Source organism: Sitodiplosis mosellana, unplaced genomic scaffold (assembly GCF_009176505.1).
Source record: "Sitodiplosis mosellana isolate CC-2019 unplaced genomic scaffold, AAFC_SMos_1.0 Smas_scaffold_6226, whole genome shotgun sequence".
NCBI lineage: Eukaryota > Metazoa > Arthropoda > Insecta > Diptera > Cecidomyiidae > Sitodiplosis > Sitodiplosis mosellana.
In genome coordinates, this window is record NW_022601467.1 from 17,148,147 (window position 1) to 17,168,585 (window position 20,439).

The 20,439-nt window shown below is 36.3% G+C and overlaps 3 protein-coding genes across 53 annotated transcripts in view; 2 read left to right on the forward strand and 1 right to left on the reverse strand.

The window, feature by feature from the left end:
• Window positions 1–11,161, forward strand: part of LOC129577767 (serine-rich adhesin for platelets) — a 116,874-nt gene extending 105,713 nt beyond the window's left edge. For 14 of the 50 annotated variants that reach the window (XM_055465326.1, XM_055465331.1, XM_055465329.1 and 11 more), the window contains 21 exons: window positions 56–550; window positions 653–788; window positions 1,076–1,171; window positions 1,265–1,548; window positions 1,634–1,757; window positions 1,939–2,116; window positions 2,198–2,295; window positions 2,382–2,469; window positions 2,539–2,769; window positions 2,869–3,192; window positions 3,259–3,429; window positions 4,111–4,224; window positions 4,296–4,425; window positions 4,519–4,675; window positions 4,771–4,967; window positions 5,051–5,797; window positions 5,869–5,978; window positions 6,041–6,124; window positions 6,215–6,318; window positions 6,470–6,521; window positions 7,480–11,161. In XM_055465326.1, coding sequence (XP_055321301.1) covers window positions 56–550; window positions 653–788; window positions 1,076–1,171; window positions 1,265–1,548; window positions 1,634–1,757; window positions 1,939–2,116; window positions 2,198–2,295; window positions 2,382–2,469; window positions 2,539–2,769; window positions 2,869–3,192; window positions 3,259–3,429; window positions 4,111–4,224; window positions 4,296–4,425; window positions 4,519–4,675; window positions 4,771–4,967; window positions 5,051–5,797; window positions 5,869–5,978; window positions 6,041–6,124; window positions 6,215–6,318; window positions 6,470–6,521; window positions 7,480–7,550 — 3,991 coding nt within the window. In that variant the 3' untranslated portion in view covers window positions 7,551–11,161. Of the gene's footprint in view, window positions 1–55; window positions 551–652; window positions 789–1,015; window positions 1,172–1,264; window positions 1,549–1,633; window positions 1,758–1,938; window positions 2,117–2,197; window positions 2,296–2,381; window positions 2,470–2,538; window positions 2,770–2,868; window positions 3,193–3,258; window positions 3,430–3,569; window positions 3,693–4,110; window positions 4,225–4,295; window positions 4,426–4,518; window positions 4,676–4,770; window positions 4,968–5,050; window positions 5,798–5,868; window positions 5,979–6,040; window positions 6,125–6,214; window positions 6,319–6,469; window positions 6,522–6,687; window positions 6,740–7,479 lie in introns of all 50 variants that reach the window. The other 36 variants (XM_055465294.1, XM_055465289.1, XM_055465290.1 and 33 more) reach the window with 6 other exon arrangements.
• On the forward strand, window positions 6,768–7,454 carry LOC129577779 (coiled-coil domain-containing protein 103). Its single transcript, XM_055465349.1, has one exon. It carries the CDS (start codon window positions 7,022–7,024, stop codon window positions 7,292–7,294), a length of 273 nt encoding a protein of 90 aa, XP_055321324.1. The 5' UTR covers window positions 6,768–7,021; the 3' UTR covers window positions 7,295–7,454.
• A 1,898-nt stretch (window positions 11,162–13,059) lies between the features above and the next one.
• Window positions 13,060–17,526, reverse strand: LOC129577775 (armadillo-like helical domain-containing protein 3). 2 transcript variants are annotated; one of them, XM_055465345.1, is made up of 7 exons: window positions 15,887–17,526; window positions 15,566–15,780; window positions 15,225–15,460; window positions 14,747–15,133; window positions 14,487–14,664; window positions 13,955–14,357; window positions 13,060–13,840 (listed from the first exon to the last, which is right to left on the reverse strand). In XM_055465345.1, exons 1-7 carry the CDS (start codon window positions 16,143–16,145, stop codon window positions 13,377–13,379), a joined length of 2,142 nt encoding a protein of 713 aa, XP_055321320.1. In that variant the 5' UTR covers window positions 16,146–17,526; the 3' UTR covers window positions 13,060–13,376. The 2 variants fall into 2 exon arrangements, with proteins under 2 accessions (XP_055321320.1, XP_055321319.1); XM_055465344.1 differs by having other exon boundaries at window positions 13,060–14,357; window positions 15,887–16,938.
• Between the last annotated feature and the right edge of the window lie 2,913 nt (window positions 17,527–20,439).

A 20,439-nucleotide genomic window follows, 5' to 3' on the forward strand; every position in this document is an offset into this window, starting at 1 on the left:
CTCTCTCTCTCTCTCTCTCTCTCTCTCTCTCTCTCTCTCTCTCTCTCGCCTGCAGTTTAAATACTTCAAATTTGGGATCGGGAAACAAAAAGATTTCCCTGCAACAGCAGCAGAATCAGCCATCGTCTGGCCTGCAGCAATCCCAATCGAATCAAAACCAATCACAGGCGAATTCATCGTCGTCACAACAACAATTACCGTCTAGTCCGGCCTTGACATCAACACCGAATACATCACAGACAAATAAGCGTACGAATAGTAGTCATCGACGCGACAAAACTCGTGATAAAACTTCGTCGTATTCTCAACGTGATAAAGCAAGTAGCAACAACTCTTCAACGGCTGTTAACAATAGCAACAACCTAAACAATAGTGACATTCACAATAGTTCGGCCTCAAACAGTGATCGCAATTACAATTGCCATGATTTAAATACATCGGTGTCTGCTGCAACAACACCATCAAAGGCCGAACACGATTTGTTAGGTGCTTCAATTGACAATGGGATATCTCAACGCATTTCTTCGGCACCATTACAAGCGAGCGCAAAGTATGTATACACAAATACAGACAAACAAACAAACAGTATTCAGTTCAAGCGGTTTCAATTACACCCTCATTCAATTTCTAATGACAATCATGCATTTTACAGTAACACATCCAATTCAAATGTAATCTCATCGGCATTGAATTCTGCCAATGCATTTGGATCGAATACAAACCTGCCCGGTTCGATATCATCGTCAAAGACACCGAATGTACCGGGACCACCTCAAATCGACGGAAAGGTAAGTTTCAAATACATTTTCATCGAAGGAAAAAACAAAACATTCGGAATTTGAACAACACGCTAAAAAGAATTCTTTACATGAAAAATCGGCCAAAAAGTCTAGATCCATTTTGAATGAAAAAAATTGCATAAACAAAAATCAAAACGATTCTAGTTGTATGTTGATTTCAATATGGGATTTTTGCTTTACCGTTTTTTTTTCTTGTCTACGAACTTTGAACACAGTTGTCATATTCAACCACAATTATTTCACACATTCAACAACAGTCACAACTAAATTTCCAGTCAAACAACATTTCGGCGACACCAAATTCGCAGTCGAAGTCATCGTCTTCATTGAAACTGTCAAATGCTCCGGCATCACCGCAAATCGATAGCAAGGTAAATGACACACGCATCGCGCATCGATCGTATCACTTTTCGTATGTTCGATCGAGTAAAATTGATTAAATTTTCCGTTTTTATCAATGCCAGATGGGAATCTTGTCGAATGGTGAGGAGAGCACAAGTCCACCGCCAACAAAGAAAATCAAATGCGAACCAAAAGATATGGTCGATGTGTGCGTTGGAACATCGGTTGGAACAATTACGGAACCAGATTGCTTGGGACCATGCGAACCAGGCACATCCGTTACACTAGAAGGAATTGTATGGCATGAGACTGAAGGTGGCGTATTAGTTGTTAATGTTACATGGCGAGGAAAAACCTATGTTGGCACACTTTTAGATTGTACCAAACACGATTGGGCACCACCAAGGTAAATTCTATTTGCTTGCTTTTCAATTGAGTTCAATGGAAAATTTCCGAGAGCCAATTTTCATATAATTCAATTTCGATTTCAGATTCTGTGATTCACCAACTGAAGAGTTGGACTCTCGAACTCCGAAAGGACGAGCTAAACGCGGTAGAAGTGCTGCACAACAGCCGACTAATGATCTTAGTAACTTTACTGAAACCCGAAGCTCTGTGAGTCCTGTGTAACACATAATTTTTTTCAATTTGCAATGCATGCATCCAGAGAGACAGAGCTCTCAAATACTTGACATCAAGTTTAACATTCATTTCCATTGCACTGCATATGACGTGTAATTGATTTTGTGCGTGAAAATAAACCTCGATTCTTTTTTCCATTTTGCAATTAAAATAGGTGCACAGCAAACTGCGAAATGCAAGCGCAAAAGCACGAGCTGCGCGAACGTCAACCAGCTCCACAACAAATACAACCAACACAACGACAACCATTACTGCGTCAAACGTGGGTATTAATTCAACAAACATTAGTTCGATCACAGCCTCTCCACCAGACAGTTTTCTTCCGACAAACGGTAAGTCTTTTGCCGTCTCTTTCACATGAATGATTTTGTAGGCACGAATTATTAATGGAAATGGAATTTACAATTGAACAGCGCGTCGAGCTGAAAAGCGAAAGTCAAAAGACGACAGTCCACCGCCATCGTTTAACGGAAGCGACAGCAATGGCAGTAATAGTGGAAGTGCCACAAATGTAAGCATATTCATTCCAAAGCCCGTATTCATTTCATTTTCAATGAATCGCAATGTAAAACCATTTTTCTTCTTCTTTCGTTGCAGTCTGATTTAAATGTGCAGATTCCGAAGAAAGTGAAAACCACTACACCTTGTGCGATCTCGCCTATTTTGTTAGAATGCCCTGAACAAGGTAACCATGATTATTTTGTGTTCAATTTAGAACGAGAATTTAATGTTTTTTATCGTTGTTGTTTTTTAGACTGTAGCAAAAAGTATAAGCACGCCAATGGTTTGAAATATCATCAGAGTCATGCTCATGGAGCCGGTTCGATGGATGAGGATTCACAACAATTGCCCGAATCTCCACGTGATTCGCAACAGTTGCCCGAATCGCCTCCGCCACTTCCAAAGCATGCAGCGGCTATTCATTCGTCACCATTACCATCGTCACGATCCTCGTTGTCTTCGTTCGAATCGATCGTAGCATCTGGTATGTGCTTCTTTCTTCTCCTCGAAAAGAGTTCCGCATTTTTTAATCAGCCATAGAAAGTGTTCAAATCTAACAAATTTTCTATTTTCAAAATTGTAGGGTTCAGCGATATAACACCAACGCCACCACCTGCGCAACCCGAGCAAACAAATGATGCTGCCAGTGGAGCTGCTGAGCCAACAACTGCAGCAACCACAACAACAACACCGGCCAGTACTCCGGCATCGGTGCAGAGATCGCGAACACCAACACCTTCACTTGAAACAAAGCCCAGTTCGGCGCCTGCCTCAGCGATACAGGAATCAAATCAAACGAGCCCAAGTGTGACATCTGAACCACCGATCGCATTGCCATTAGTTGGTCAACCTCATCCCGCGAATAATAATTCCATACAAACGCCCAAGAGCGAGGGTCAAGCAAAAGGTAACGAATGAACGAGACGTTAACTAGAAGAGAGCATATTTTTTAATCGAAATTTTCCTCTTGCAGCATCGACACCAGGCCCGCAGCCCGTTTCAATGGTGAAAACACAGAAAAAGCAACGAAAAGAAGGCACTAATGACTTTGAAAATACGTCGCGTGAAAGAGACGATGTACAGAGTCCGGCTTACAGCGATATATCCGACGATTCAACACCAGTTGCTGAATCCGAAATGAGCGGTAAGCAATTTTTCTATTTTTTGCTACATAGTTTGTCTCTCTCTCTATATATACATACATACATATATACATGAAATTGTACTGGGGTGGTGAAATGTATAAAAATGAATTCAAACAAAACAAAAACCTCAATTGTGTAGGAATGTTTAAAGATAAGAATCAAGCAGTTAAGCATCCTGCCGACATTCTGCCAAAGAAAGTTGGTGAAACATTACCTCCGCAATCGTCCCAAATGGGCTATGGAATATACCATTTCTGTGAATGTGAGTATTTCACATAAGATGTAACAACAATTCGCATGAAACACAGACGAACCAAAATCAATGAACAAACAACAAAATTAAAAACAAAAACAAAAATAAAAAAACCGTTTTGGAATGCACTTGCTTCTTTTGCTTTCATTTTACAAATCTATTCTGGATTTATCGATTTGATTCTCTCTTTCTCACTTGTCCAAATTTTTTACCACTTCAAAATTTTTTTGATCACACACGAAACCACAACACACGAACGCATTTTTTTCTATTACATTTGACATTGTTTTTCGGAAAAGCGCCCCTTTCTTTTTTCTCTTATTTATATCTTTTTACCAAAATTTGGAACCAAATGACACACGATGACATTCGTTCAGTCGATTTCGATGTGATTTAGATAATAATGCTCGATTTTTGATTTCAACAGTTCCACAAGCGCAACCAGCAACATCGGCCACTGCGCCCGAACATGCTAATGGAAAACAAAGCACACCACAGCCGGTTCCAACATCGATACCAGGAAGCATTCAAGATTATAAAGGTACGCTGTATTTTTTTCCTCAATCCTATGAAATTGAACTCATCGAAATGTTTTCTTCTTAATTCGTGTAGCACCTGTAACAGCGTCAGTTACCACACCAGTAACGACGCCAGAAATAACAAGTCGATCGATGCATCCACATCCAGGAGCACCACCAGTTATGTCACAAGCCAAATTCCTTGGCAACTACTATCCATACAAGTAAGCTATTTAACCAGATCATTTCATATCCACCTTGGAAAAAAAAAATCGAAATATTTGACTCACTAATTTGTTTTCTTCCAACAACAATAGCTATATGCCTGGATATCCATATAATATTGATCCAAACTATGGACCAGTATCGATGGTATCGGATGATGGAAAATTACCCGCACCACAGCCAATGATCAAAGAAGAACGCTTAAAAGAAAGTCCTAGTCCAAACGAAAATCCTAAGAGTCAATTGCAGGTAATTCAATCGATCGAATTTGAATGAATGGCACAACTTGTTGCATTCATACCAAACAGCATTGACTAAAATGTATCATATTTTGCTTTTGCCAGAACCTTCCTGCCAAAATGGTGAAGACAGAGCCAGGAATTGGAAAGGATTTGAAGCAACCCCAATCGCTTCCACCGCCACACGAAGGCCATCCAAAAGATATGAATGCATCGCCAATCGGCCCTTATTCCAGTATGTTCCAACGGCAACCATTGAACGTTCCACAGCCACAGCACATGCGAGAGGAAGAACTTAGAAGGTAAAAAATCGTTGTCTTTCTAAACAAAGAAGTGAAGCGTCGATTTTAACGGATTCATCATTTTTTTCTTCGCTCAAAAATAGATATTACGGCATGTATCCTGATCAACGAAGACCGGGTGGCCAACCAATGCCACCGAATATACCGAATATGCCGAATATACCGAATATGTCGAATATGCCCAATATGCCGCAAAATATCAAAGAGGAACCACATTCGCCATCGCAGCCAGCGTCACAAGGACAAACACATCGTGACCGCGACCGCGACCGCGACCGTGAACGTGAACGTGACCGAGACCGTGACCGAGACCGTGACCGAGACCGTGACCGAGACCGTGACCGCGACCGTGACCGTGAACGTGAGCGAGATCGTGAACGAGAAAAAGAGCATCATTCGCAGCCAAAAAATTTAAAAAGTTCTGGCCATAGCACGCCTCAGCAGCAGAAGCAAGCGTCAAAAGATTCCAAGAATGAGGAAAAAGATCCGCCGAAAGCGAAGCAGGACATTGGCCAGAAACCAACATTTGAATCACAAGGGCCACCGCCACCTCCAACATCGCAATTCTATGCGATTCATCCACCATACATGAGCCCCGGCCCATTCGGTTTTGAGCCGTCGATGTATCGAAATATGATGGTCCCGTACAATTCATCTCCATATCATTTGCAAATGTCACGATTCCATGCACCTGAAGATTTGTCACGAAACACAAGTTCTAAAGCACTTGACATCCTGCAACATCAAGCCGCTCAATACTATAATACCCACAAAATCCATGAGTTGAGCGAACGTGCGCTGAAGAGTCCAACCAGTATTAATGCCAACAAGTAAGACATATCAACGTTTGTGTGCTTCTTTGATTCACAAACTGAATAATTTAAACAATTGAATGTTTCAGTCAATCACAACATCCAGCGTCGCAACCGCCTGTTTCGCAGCAATCAGCACAACAGCCACCGAATAGCATGAATCCGAATAGCATGAATCCAGCCAGTGGACCAATGCCAGGTAATGCAATTCGATGACGATAAATCAATTGCAAATATTTTAAATAATTTTTTTGTGCGTAGGGCATGCCAATTTGCAAACACCACCAACATCGATGCCACCCACGACTGGTGCAAAAAGCGGCCCATCAAATGCATCACAGCCAAGTGAGTATAAACGGCTTAGTTTCACCTGAAACCATTTAAAAACGATATAGAAAATCTAATTCACAATGATATTCATTTTTTTTTTCGCAGCAAATTTAAGCGGAACTCCTGGTGATATGCCACCAAACAAAGAAGGATCGAGCAGTGAACGAAGTCCACCGCCAGCAATGCGTCACATTCACACACACCATCATGTAATTGCTAGATTTCTATTTTGCTTCAAATTCATAATTTCGTTGGGAAAAAAGAAAAGAAAACCCCAAAAACACTTTGGTGCCATTGTGTCTATTGTGTGAAAACTCGATGGCTAATCCATTGCATTTGCGTTTTATTTCATTTCTTTAGACCCATGTTGGCGTTGGTTTGGGCTATCCCATGTATCCAGCAGCGTATAGCGGTATGTGAATATGAAATGAATTATCAATCCATTAATGCTTTGATTTCCATAATTTTTTTTTTTTCATTCCTTTTTGTTCATTTTATTTTCGGAATTCTCCTTTATAAAACCAAACAAAACAAAAAACCAAATATGATGTGCCATATTGACTGTTTAATCTTTTTAGATTGAAAAACCATATATTAATTGGAAGAGAGTAACGGAAAAATTTCAAACAGGTTAATATTACTCTCTTTGTATGTTTCCGTAAAAATTATGTATTAAATTTAAATGTTCAACGACAACAATCAAAGTGCACAATGGAGCAGCAAACATCAATTTCTTAATTATTGTTGTTGACAATTCAATCATTATTTGAAGAAAACAAAAACAGTTTTGCCTAGCAACGGGCTCAACTCTATTTGTCTAATCGATACTATAAGTTACCTAGAATTATTGCTTTGCATTTCGACGTCGCAATTTCTCCAAAAGCGTTCACCAAGAAAAAAAAAATTAAAGAAATGGCTGACGAACAATTGTGCGAACGTCTAAATAAAACGCGTTTAACCGCCGACGATATTCGACAAGTTGAACACTTTTGCTATGATCTCGTCAAAGCCAATACATTGAGCCAATTACAAAACGATGCAAAATTACGAGCAGTCAATTCAACCAAAACCTATGATGAATTCAAAGACATTGTCGACGCAGCTCACTTACAACCGCTGAGTCGGTCGGATAAAAAAAACGCTAACACCCAATCACGGCTCTGGAATTCGATTGCACGAAATTGAAGCGAACGGTACTAACAGACACACGCGCGTGCTCACGTTAATTCCGACATCGACCTTTACAAAATTCAAACCAAAGCCAAAACATTTAAAAATTTAAAATTTCTATTCAATTACACACAATATGCTCGATGATAATAAAATACAACTAAACTAAATGTGTCTCTCTGTTTGTTTGTTTCTTACAGCTGCCGTATTGACACCGCAACAAGCAGCCGTTGCCGTTATAAATCCATTTCCACCCGGACCAACTAAATAATTAGAGGATAAAACCACAAGTGATTCACTACGAAAAAAGTTCGACGAAACGAAAAAGAAACCATGATAGCGCTTCAACACATCAGTCGACATTTTGGCCAGACCCTTGACAAAATGGAGAGGAGGAGAAATGTAATTTAGACAAAGAAAAGTTAGGCGCATCGACCCACAAACACATCCAAAACAACAGTGACTTCCATCATTATTTGAACAAAAAAAAAAAAAAAACAATGAAATTGAATTTAAAACGGAAAACCTAAATCCAAGGACAGAATGTAATCTGTTCTGTATTATGACAAGTGAAAGTGAGATGCATGAACGGAAAATCGAGTGCTATCGAGTGCACAAATGAACATTCATACAGTTTACAAACAATCGAAGAAAATTGTGAAGAAACAAACACTGTTTTTTCTCGGACAAAAGTAAAGATACAAACAAAAACAATTTTAACAAAGCGAACGCCATAGAAAAATGGACACAATTTTAAACATAAAGATCTAAATTTAAAAAAAGTTTAACATTAACAACAACAACATTATTAATCAATAAATTAATAGCAAGCAACTGAAGTAATTATATTGTATTTAAAGTAATGAAAGAGAGAAAGAGAGAGAAAAAAAAACAAGAAATATGTGATGATTACAGAATACTTTTCTTTAGTTCGTTTTAATCAATTTATATTTTAAACAGAAATGTGTGTTTTGTACGATAAATGAAGAAAAAAGAAAATTAATTCGTTTTTTTATTCAATAAGGGAATTCGCTTATTTTTGTAAATATAATTGTGAAGATAACAAACAAACAAACAAAAAACATGGGAAATCAACAAACAACAACAAAAAAATGGATTGAATCATGTCAACACAAAAAATTTATAATTAAAAAGAAGATACAAAGCGTAGAATTTAACAATTTCTCAGATTAATTATACGTATACAATTGCTAAGCTTATTTAAATTAGTAAACGACCGAGTGGAGAAGCAGAAATTATCTAAGTTAATAAATAGTTCGATAGTGACTAAAAACAAATGAGAGACGGTGAGAATAGAAAAAGAAATCAAGTATGTGCAGAACAATTTTTTTTTTCGTCGATGTTTATTGAAAGTAATCGTAAAAAAGCAAGGATAGTAACAGAAGAAAAGTAAACAAACAGATCTTCTCTTTTTGTACAACATATATGCATCGTGCGTGAGCGTGAGCGCGCATCTGATGAAAATCACTTTTAAGGGAATTACACACAAACACACACACACACAAAACATTTGTTGTTGTTAGTTAATTTAGTTTTTTTTTTAATTCTTTTTATTCCTAATGTATTTTCTTTCGTGTTAGGCATTGACAAATTTCTTTCTGAAATAGATTTTAACGGAGAAAAAAGAACATAGACTATCAAATGGGATTTAACCAATTTGTAGAGAGAAAAGATGAAACAATTCCAGACTAACGAACACACACCACACACAAAAACGAAGAAAATCGATAAAATAATTGTACAATAGAATTTTGAGAGAGAGAAAAAAAAATGAATCAAAAAATCGCTACTTTTACACACAAACACATAAAACTTATTTCCATTTTCTGAAAATTTTTGTTCGGAATAATGTAGCACTTTTGAAAAAAAAAACAATGAGTCAGTCAGAGATAGAATCATCCGAAATTAGCATTACAATTGATTTGTTTGCAACACAATGTTATCAAATGAAAATTGTGGAAATGATCACGGAATATCGCGAATTTATCAAACAAACGGAAAAACGTCTTCTTCTCAACTTCACACCGCCATGCCATAGGATCAACAACATTAAACGCAGCAGTTTGAATGATCAGTGCATCGCCATCGTTGTCGTGAGTTCACATTCAAGTGACAAAGCGGGTGATGCCGTGTATGAGGCATCATTCGAACTGTACTGTAGAACTAATTATTTTGACGTTTCAACACGTATCCGAAACCCTTTTTTTCCTCTTCTTTAAACTTAATTCTTACCAAAATTTAATTATTATATATCGTAAGCGATAGAGCTCGTAAATTATGAATGTATTAGAACAAACAAACTAACAAAAAAAAAACCTAAAAAAATAAATAAATACAAATGCGACAAAAAAAAATTCTTCTAAATGTTGTTCCCAATCCCCCGATGTAATGATGATCATTTGAGTAAGAATACAATTGCTAGAAATGACTAGGTAACATATTATTATGATGAATGGAAATGGAAAAGGAAAAGAAAAACATTAAAATTGAATTGGTAATCAGTGGGAAATGTTTCATCAAACTAACACACATATTTAAACAAGATAACAAAAGAAAATACACATTTAACAACAACAAAAACAAACAAACAAACTAAAAAATATATGAAGAAATTAAATAAAGACTGCGGACGAAATTGGATTTTCGTTTTATGACCATCGACCAAGCATAAACAATTTTTGTTGTCTGTGCGTGATGCCCAAAATAAAAGATATCAAAAAATTTAGGAAAAAGAATAAAAAATCTGTCTACATCCAAGACTCTCCAAACACACACACACACACACGATGGGTAAAACATTCGAAACACAAAAACAAAACGAGTAACCAATGCAAACAACAACAACAACAGATCTAACCATTATTATAAATAAAGATGTGAATCAATGCGAACGCATTCGCTACGTAATGAATGAAGAAATGAAGAAACATGCACAAAAAAAACAAATTATTAATAGGGAGATAATCAATTACCATTTATATATATATATATAGTAAACTTATTTTATATTTCTCGTAAAATAATGAATAAAAAACCAACAGCATTGAGGAAAATGAATTAAAATGAAGGAAGCAGATGATGGAAGAGAACAAAAAAACAATGAAATTATATATATATACACATAAACGAATCTATCGATTGCTTTAGGTGTGGAACTTGCGAAATAGACATTTTCAATATAATTCTAAATTTAATGAAACAAATGCATACTTAAACACTACTTAGAAATCCACACTTTTTCTAATTGAATTTAAAAGCAAACGACATCATTACATTTGAAATTTTACTGAAATGAAAAAAAATTCGCATTTCGGCCCATTTATTTTCATGTTGATGCCTCAAAATGTGTGCAATGTGGCATAAAAGTGCACGTGTTTTAAATAATGTGCATCTTTCGATCGTGCAACCAGCACACAGATCCATCACAATTTCAAATGATTAATGAAGCACGAGCGATAAAATCGTTATATTATGTGTCGTTATGTCTCGCCTAGTTATGATTTCACCTAACACTTTTTTTTATCATTTCTTGTGCATCAGCGAATTGTTATTAATTCTCCTCATTGTGAATGATTGGTTAAACAAAAATCCGATTGTTCGTTCTGGATATATATTGAATAGGCAATGAAAATAAACAAATTCCACGTCAACAAATTTTTTTTTCGAAAAAGAAAACAATAAAATACATCATTCTTTTTTTAGTTTATTTTGCTTAAGTTGTCATTTGACTTAAAAGAGTCAATTCAAAACACGGAAAAAAAAGATGAAGAACATGAATGCGAAAAGCAATTAGTATATGTGTAATTATATTTTTCTTGTACAAAATCTTGCGCCAATAATAATGCACACCTGAAAAAAGAACATTTGTTTTTACTTTGGTCCTACCCTTCATCACCTCTCCATTCCTCTCCCGCCCACACACACACACACACACACACACACACACATACACACACTCACATCCATCACGATATGGATTCCGTTGCATTTTCTTTGGTTTTTATACCCTCCCATTGTTGTGTCGCTTTTTTATCGCATGCATTATCAATAGAAAAAAAGTGAAAGAGACAGAAATTTAGAAAAATGAAGAGAGAGTCAATTGTTTCGCATAAGCACCCTTGTTGAGTCGTTGAATGTAACCAATTTCTTCCCCACAGTCTACCGATTTTCCTTCAAAAAAAAAACACCCAATCAAGTCTATCTTGTGCTACTTATTCCCGAAAAATACCAAAAAAAAAACACGAAAACATTTTTTCCGATTTTTGTTGATTTCATTTCGTAGTGTTCGTCTGCATATGTGATTTATTTCATTTCGAGAGCATTCCACGTTTAATGTTTAGAACAAATGAATGCTTATAATTTTATCATTTTTTATTCACCACAAACCATACCATGGCCTTCTTCATCCTCGTCGAAGTTATTTTTTCTTTAATTCTATTCCATTTTGTCCAAAGATAACCATTTTTTTTTCTCGTAATTTTTCGTTGATTTTTCCAATGACAACCGTTTTGTATTGTCATTGCACATTTTTACGTGTCCAAAATAAAACGTCTTGGTGTGATCAAACAAAATCAAAAAAGTGAATTAAAAAAAGCAAAAGAGCCTGATCAAAAACTAAACTGCTTTACTTTAAACGAAAAAAACGAAGACATACAACAACAACAGCAACAAAAATCACCATTTTTTGACAAGTTTACAATGAACATGACCCCAAATTCTTGGTTTCTCCATTCATGTTGCTTGATTATTTGTCGTACATCAAAAAAAAACATTATCCATTTTATCATTGAAGAAACCAAATTAGTAAATGTGTAATATAAGTAAAAGAAAAAAAAAACGCCAGCAAAGATTGAACTGAGCAGCTCGGTTATGTGAAGCGTGTGAGAAATAAAACACCTAAATTTCAATGATCAAATGTACGGCGCTGCATTTTAGCTTACTTAAACGTTCCCGTATATGTGTTCAGGTAATTATTGAATCGATTGTGAATGGAAGAAAAAAATCCAAAAGAATTGAAGGCGATCGAAGGGCAAATGGAAATTCCCCTGAAACTCCATAATTTGTTGCAAATAAAATGTGAAGAAAGGACCTACCTGCAAAAGAAGGCTTTTTGGAAAAGGCTATTTTTAAAATAATGGCCAAAAAACGTTCCAAAACTTCGATCATTTTCCTTTGGTCGTCGAAATAATCATCGAGAGAAAAAAAAATGAAGAAGAAGAAGAGAAAAAGAGAAACCAAAACGGCGAAAAACAATTCCAATAAACATTTTGTGTATCCCAAACAACAAATCTTTATGAATGTAAGTAGGTGCATCCATTATGATGATGAAGATGAATTTAAATTATTATTATGAAAGAAATAGAATGTGAAAAATGAATGAAACATACAAAGAAGTGAAAAAAAAGAGAAGAACAACGCGTACATCTAACAATCATATGGTTGGACGGCACGTAAAATTCCATATTACATTAAAACATGTATATTTATATAGGGCGTATTGTAATTGTGCAGCAATTTGGTGTATGTGTCATTTAAAAAACATAATAACAAAACAAACACACACAAAAATTACAAGTAATTGAAGTTTAAGCAAAGAATAATGACAACAACAAACGGATTTCCTTTGACTATTACTACTAGTAATAAATTATTACTAATTAAAAATAAAAGTAAATGATAGAATAAATGCAACAAAAAACAATTTGGTCTTTCATTCAAAGATAAAGCCCCACCATCCAGGGAAAAATTAGAACGCTCGGTTGAAATTCAATGATATTTATTTCTGGAAATGAGTGTTAAACACATGATAGTATTTCAATTTCGTCTTCTTCATGTCGTTTTCATTTTTTACTTCAACCTTCTAATGTTAACTAAACTTGGTCCATTATATCGAGATACATATTGATCAATAACTATTATAATAACATTCAATTAAGCTTTCTTTCGTCCAAAAAAAAAACTATATTAAAATAAGAAAAGTCAAATTCTTAAAAAAAAATGATAAAAATGCTCTCTGCATGATTGTAAATGTTTGTTCGTAAAAAAGCCTCGAAAACAGTTCAGTTTGTGTCGACTTTTAGACGGGCGCTATCGATGATATTGGTGTCGTACTAGTACTGTTGTTCGAACTGAGTGAATTGGATGTGTTGATTGGTGCTGGGGTTGTGGGTGATGATGTAGTGGTCGCCGCACAAATCTGTGGCGTATGAACGACTTCTTTGATGCTTGCATACACTTGTTTTCGTGTGTCAATCACAACTTCACGCACCATATTCGTAAAGAATTGCACATGCTTTGGCCGTTCATTATAGCGTTCGTAATGATCCAGTGAGTCTTGCAGTTTTAATGTTAGATCATAATTTTTGCGAACCACTTCGAGTACTTGTTCTTCGGTTGGCGTCGACAGACCCTGACAAGCCAGCCAGTCTTTGATTTTATTTTGAAAATGCTTTACAATTGCCAGAATGTTTACCAAGGAATTCATCAGTTTCAGTACATCTTCCTTGTACTCACAGTCAGACATCAATGAAAATCGAAGCACTGTATGGGTGAAAAACACAAACAAATTTATCATTTCGAACAGACGTAAAATTATTTTTATTTGTTGAGATGAAGTCATTTTCAGAAAATGATTGGTTTTCGGTAGACACCTACCCATGGCATGGAGTTCGGTAAATGCTTTCTCTTCACGATTCAGTTCATAGTAAAGTTCGTCGTAGCTGTTTGTTGTGGCCAAGAATGTGTCGCCGTATGTGATAAACAGGTTGAAAATGTTGATGATTTGAATGGCTAAATGGAATATGTTGCATTTCTTTATCAAATTCGGCTCTTGATTGACTAAGAATTTTAGCAAACTGATTAGAGCCGCCCACATATCCTTCCACGGATAAATGAGTCGCACACGATACCGTTTTTGATAGCATAAAATGCGATGGATCACGCCAACCGATAACAAATACAATTCGATTGGAAACTTTTTCATGAGGTGTGACACGATAAATTCCACGAGTAAATCCAATAGAATAGCGGCAAGTGGCTGGGATTTCGACAAACGATCCTATTGATTGATTGGATTGGAAAATTGCAAATCGTTTAGACATATCGATTCAATGATGGTTTTAACTAGCTAGGATCAAAGGTGAGTACACAGCAAGAATTTGGCATTGTCTCTTTTTAAATATCTTACTTGTGCCAATTTACGATGTCGCATTGGTGCACGATGTAACAGCACTTTGTATGTTAGATTACTGTCATGCATCATAGAATTGGCATATTGATCCTCTGAAATGCATGTCAAAATGAGGAAGCATAACTTCAAATTGGCTGCACTTGATTCGTTTTTGTTGTCCTGCATCACGATTGAACTGTGGATAAAAAAAAGAGAACCAATTCAATTTTCCAATTTCTGTCAACAAAATCGGTTTGTTCAGTGCAAATGCAACCAACCAATATTGAAACATAGCCACAAGCAAGTTGGTTGGATATTGTGATGTGACGTCGAGTGCGGTTGGCGTTGCTGGAGCGGATGCCAAATCGGGCACGGGCTGGTTTGCATTCAACGTATTGCTTGGTGAGGGTGGGCTAGATGTTTCGTGTGTATGCGATAGTGTCGTGATGAAATTTCGATTCAAATGAACGGCTTCGTACAGCGCCAGCAGTAACGCATTATTGGCACGTATCTGCTGTACACGATCACAGTCCTCATCTGATACAAACATATTACCCACAATATTTGACAATGACGATAGCCACGACGACGAATGCATTTCGGTTAGGTTCTGTGTATATTGACGACAAAAATCAATAAGAGACGTTGAAATCATCTGACCATAGCTAAAAATAGAAAAAAAAAGAAAATTCATTTGAAATCAATCGTTTTATTCGTCCATTTTTTCTTTGGTATTTTGCTGCATCAAATATTTACCCATTCAATGCAAGCTCATCGGCGAGAATGGATAGTTGCACGATATACGGATTGGCGCTTTCACTTTTCCGATAGTTGACGAGTAGCGTTAAGAGTATGACAACATCATGTCCATGTAATTGACGTAGCGTTGGATCGGACAATAGGCGTACACAAGATTCAAACAACTGACTGTTTAGCATAATGTATTCCAATAAAATGTTTTGGCTAACATTGTTGCAGCCGGTGACTAATACCTATGGTTGTCATCGAAAAAATAAATTGAAATCACGGTAAATCGTCACATTACACTCATCAGAGGACATTCACGGTTTACATTATTAATTGTATCGATTACGTACCAAAAGTAGTTTCAAGCACATAAGACGTGGTGTTTCGGCGACATCGGATATCATGAGATTGTTGCATTTCGTAATCAATGTTTTCATTTTATCTTCGACTTCATCAAAATCGAATATGGTGCTGATGTAACTCGTTTCGGTGGCATGCCATTTGTAAACCGCATAGAAAAGGGCACATAAGGTTTGTAAACTGTTACAAACGCGCTTCGGATGATCTATTTCAATGGTTAGAATTTTTTTTTTAAATGTTTGTTTCAATTGGGACGGGTGACTTAGTTTAAATTGTACGACGCATAAAAGAAAACCAAACAAATAATTTACCTGAGTCTAGCATTTCAATGCATCGGCCAAACAGCGAATTGATATTGCCTTTGAGCGCAATTATTTGTTCACACGACAATTTGGTTATCTCATTTTCCAGACTTTCCACATTCGGTTGCAGTAAGAAGAATTCATGCCAAAATTCGGGATTCGCTTTGGTTGGCTCTTTAAAATCCGTGCGCAAAATCATTTCATAAATATACACCACTTTTTCTTTAGGCCTTTTTGAGCCCGAACCACTTCTTTTACGCGATGACATTTCGATCGGCAAAACGATAGAGACTCGCAATAAAACACAACACAACACAATTTCTATACTTTCTCAAAAATCTTCTGGGTGTTCGAATGTTTGCTCGATTTTATTCACTGTTATCTTATTTATTTGGTTGCACCTGTTGTGTTTTTATGCTGGTTATACACAGCCTAGAACGCATCTGTTATGTAGGTTTCCTTTTGTAGTGATAAAATTCAACAGTGAGAGACACCCGAATTTCCGTATGGATATCAATTAAAGTCAACGTCAAATTGTTTTGACTTAACAAGTTACATTGGACTTTATGGGTAGACGAAAACAACTAGTGTGTTAGTGTGTGTGTGTGCGTGCGAGTGTTCGATTGAAGCGGCCAATTTCGGAGAGATGTCGCTACGGGTATTTTGTGAGCTCACATTCAGACTCCAATTGGATTCGAGTGTGTTTCATAATATCGCAATATAAACGGCTGTGACGAACAATACACATCAACCTGTGTGCAGGTGAACTATTTATTTCTGCCCCGCGCGCGCCGTACTCTCAACAAACAACACCACCAGAACTTTGACAAAAAAAACAGACCTTAATATATGCATGAAATGTGTTTTGGACGCTATGGTTTTTACGACGCTACGGTATTGTACAATATGCCAGAAATTATTTAATTCCTTTTCCTATTGTCTGTGCTCGATTCATCGTATGAAACGCCTGTTTTTTTTCTGCACACTTATTATCGCCGTATCTTTTCGCTATTATCCCCTTTTTCATATTTGCACACTTTTTTTGACTCACTCGCCACTGAATTTTATCATTGTAGCATTTTTCCTTTGTGGTACAATTGATATATATTTTTACGAACCTAGCGCGCGACTCAGTATTTACTCGACTTTATCTTATACACATTGAAAATACACAAACGAATTACGACAGAAAAAAGACATTGAATTTAGAAGTAACGAACAGCAAAAAAAATGCTACAACAACAATCTATTATATGGTAATAGAACTGAGTTTGTGGAATAAATATTCAAAGTCAGAATCGGTTTGAGTGCGGCAGCAGGTGTTGCAAACACTTTATTTGAGCAGCAGCAGCACAAAAAACGAGTAAAATTATCAAATGTACGTTAATGAATTCTTTATGATGTGTCGGAAATTCATTCGCACAGTTTCGGGTGTTTGTACCAGTTTGTGATAATATTTGATTGAGAACGTTACACGATCGTCGCCACGGAGTCAATCTTCATTCCAACTATTTGATTCGTGAATGCTATTCAAATCGCCGCTCTTTTTTCTTGTGTCGGCTGGCTACCATTTCTTGTTACGCGATTTAAATCACACATTGAATACAATTGGTCAAAGTAGTGCACGTTTTCCTCTTGTGATTTGGTGAAAGAAACAAATTAACCTCGTCTGAATTAATTAAAAGCAAAAAAAGGGGGCGCGATTAATATACACGAACACAGACACATGAACAAAAGAGTGGCGCGCAAAAAAGAAGTGTATACATGTTCCAAGCGTTGTTTATCATCATCACGTTGGCCGACGATGGTTTGAAGAAAAAAAAAATGTTCACATGAACTAGGTATCTCTCAGTCTCCGCCGCTTTGTGCTTATAGACGAATCGTGTGTGCGTGGTTGGGCTCAGCAACAAACACTACAGCGAACAGCACAGTTACAAAATATTATTAAGACTTGTTTCGATTTCGATTTCGATTTCATTGATTTGAATATAACGAGAAGCATAACAACAGCAACATCAACAGAAAGAAGAAGAAAAAAAAGCACAACGATTAAGTAATATGCAAGTGTGAATGGCATGAATGGTGACAGCCCAAAAGCAACGGCGACCCAAAAACACAAAAGACACTCGGTTTTTTTCTTCTGTTTATACTGAAAGAGGAAAAACGAGCGTCGACAACGACAACGAGACTACTGCGGTGAGCTCAACATCCCAGAATTGGCCAGCAAACGTACAAAACCGTTGGTTTGTGTGTTTGGGCGCATTTAATCAACGTATTATCGATGGCGATTGCAATTTATTGTTCGATATTGGGCAAATAACGAAAGTCAATCGAGTTGGTCGCATCAGCAACAGCAGCGGCAATTAAAATTACATTCCATTGCATTCTGTCAACTGTGATATTTTGAATTTAGTGGGATCAATCCATTACGTGCCGAGATATTAATAGTCAATTCAAAGTCAACGATTCCACACAAATCTTAGGCTACAATCGAAAATTGTTTTCGATAATTCCGTGTTTTTGTTTTCTGTGAGTGCAAAATAATGTATTTTTGCCCAAATTATTCGGAAATCATTCAAAAATTGTGAGCTTTCAGTGAAAATATAGAGAGAGAAAAATTAATCAATTTGAAAAGAGAGAAAAACGAAAAAAAAAATTGTTTAATTTGAATAAAGAAAGTGAAAATATTATACACACAATGGATCAATTCATGGATGCTGGCACCTATGCGTGGGTCGTCATTATCATTTTTTTCCTTGTCTTCTCTGCGGTATGTGAATAAACCTCTAAAAAAAAACTTTTTTGTGTTTTTTTCGATAGAGTGGAAAAAAATCAACCATTCTATTGTAATTGCACAATCAAATTTGGTGCTATTGTCTGGCGTGAATTGTGATTCATTTTCTCATTGGATTCGAGATGACAAATAACAAAAAAATGCTTCTATTCAATTCACATTCCATATGTGGCCAAAACAAAGTGTTTTTCTGGTGGTTTTTTTTTTCGTCTTCTGTTCATCTATTTGTGTGCTCTATACCTATGCGCATATGCCATTATTCCATTCAAAATTAAACTTGTTTTTCTGATTTCAATTTTATCATACGACGGTGTGCCATATAAACAACGCGTTATCTATATGAAACCGAGTCAATGAAGAGGCCACCGAATTACAGTTGGCTCTATCAGTGACTTCTAACCGGCCAACAAAATCCTTTTGAGAAATTGCAAATAGTTGTAGTGATTTGGTTTGGTTTGAAAATCACAACTTAAAACAACGCTGGTCTCCATTTTACAAAAAAAAAACAGATTCGTTAAATCGATTATGGTTCATTTACTCCAAGCAGATGAGTGATTATCAACGAAATCAAGTAAATTAAACAACACAAATGATAAGATACGACCGTTGATTGTAAATATAAACCACTGATCCTCATCACGTATTTGCTACCTGCTGTTGAAATTGTTTACGTTGCGAAAAGATCATCAATTTGTTTCATTTGTTTTTCGAGCGCTATCAGAAAACGATCACACGAATTGCACTTGCACGCACTTCACATTCATCATGCATGATTCTGGTGCATTTGTCTCTGTTTCTCCTGCTCATATGCAAAAAGTGCTGTGGTCATGCTGCAATTACTGGCTGCGGCTATTTAACACAACGATGACAACACTCACACGAAAAACGATCTAAAAATATAATATATATATATATATATATAGTTAAGTAGCTTATTGTAAATTACGTGCGATCATACGTGACACAGATTTTAGTTTATTAAATTTTTTTTCTCCGTCTCCATTAGATGTATGTAAGAAAATGTTCCAATTTCAAGGTCGTTGACAATAGAAACAAAATAATTTCTCACTCTCGTTTATGCGTCTCGATCGTTGCTTTGCTCTCTGCTTCGGTTCGAATGATTCAAATTGTCAATGTTAAGTGATTCCATGCTTCTGATTTTATGTGTTGATGCTATTAATATATAGTTAAGACCACGTCAGTCAATGGGCCTCGCCAATTCAACACTATGAATGAATATGCTTTGCATCATAGTAGTCAACAGATCTCCTTCTCTTCATCTGATTAAATTAAGAATGGGCAGGCAGGCAAGCAAAGCAAAGCAATTACGTGTGCCATTCACATTGGCTTTTATTTCTCATTTTTGCTGGTAAAAAAAAATGTTATGATCAACTTCCGAACGCCCCGACCATATCCACGTATATATTATTCTGTGCATATCTTAAGCTCAGTGATTGTATTGTTATTACCATTGGACTTTGTTTGCGAATTTTTCTCTCTGCGTCACACAATAGCACTGTCGTGTTGAAATCATCTTCGACGCAACGTCAAAAAGCATTCCACTCAATATAGCCCAGCAACGCAAACTTGATTATTACGTGTAGTTTCCACAACTATTTTCGTCAAAACAAGTTAGTAGCGTTCGAATTGTTATATTATACAGATTGTTTTACTTCTGCCCGTCTCCGAAAACGAATCTGTTTTTTTTTCTTCTTCGAACAAGTGTGTTTAGTTCGTTCTGTTTGAGGAAGAAAACATCCAAAGAAAA

Coding starts and splice junctions, on each gene's coding strand:
- LOC129577775 (XM_055465344.1), bottom strand. CDS start 16,145: ATGTCATCGCGTAAAAGAAGTGGTTCGGGCTCAAAAAGGCCTAAAGAA. Junction 15,134..15,224: donor GATGAGCTTGCATTGAATGG/GTAAATATTTGA, acceptor TTCTATTTTTAG/CTATGGTCAGATGATTTCAA. Junction 14,358..14,486: donor GACATCGTAAATTGGCACAA/GTAAGATATTTA, acceptor ATCAATCAATAG/GATCGTTTGTCGAAATCCCA.
- LOC129577779 (XM_055465349.1), top strand. CDS start 7,022: ATGGCTGACGAACAATTGTGCGAACGTCTAAATAAAACGCGTTTAACC.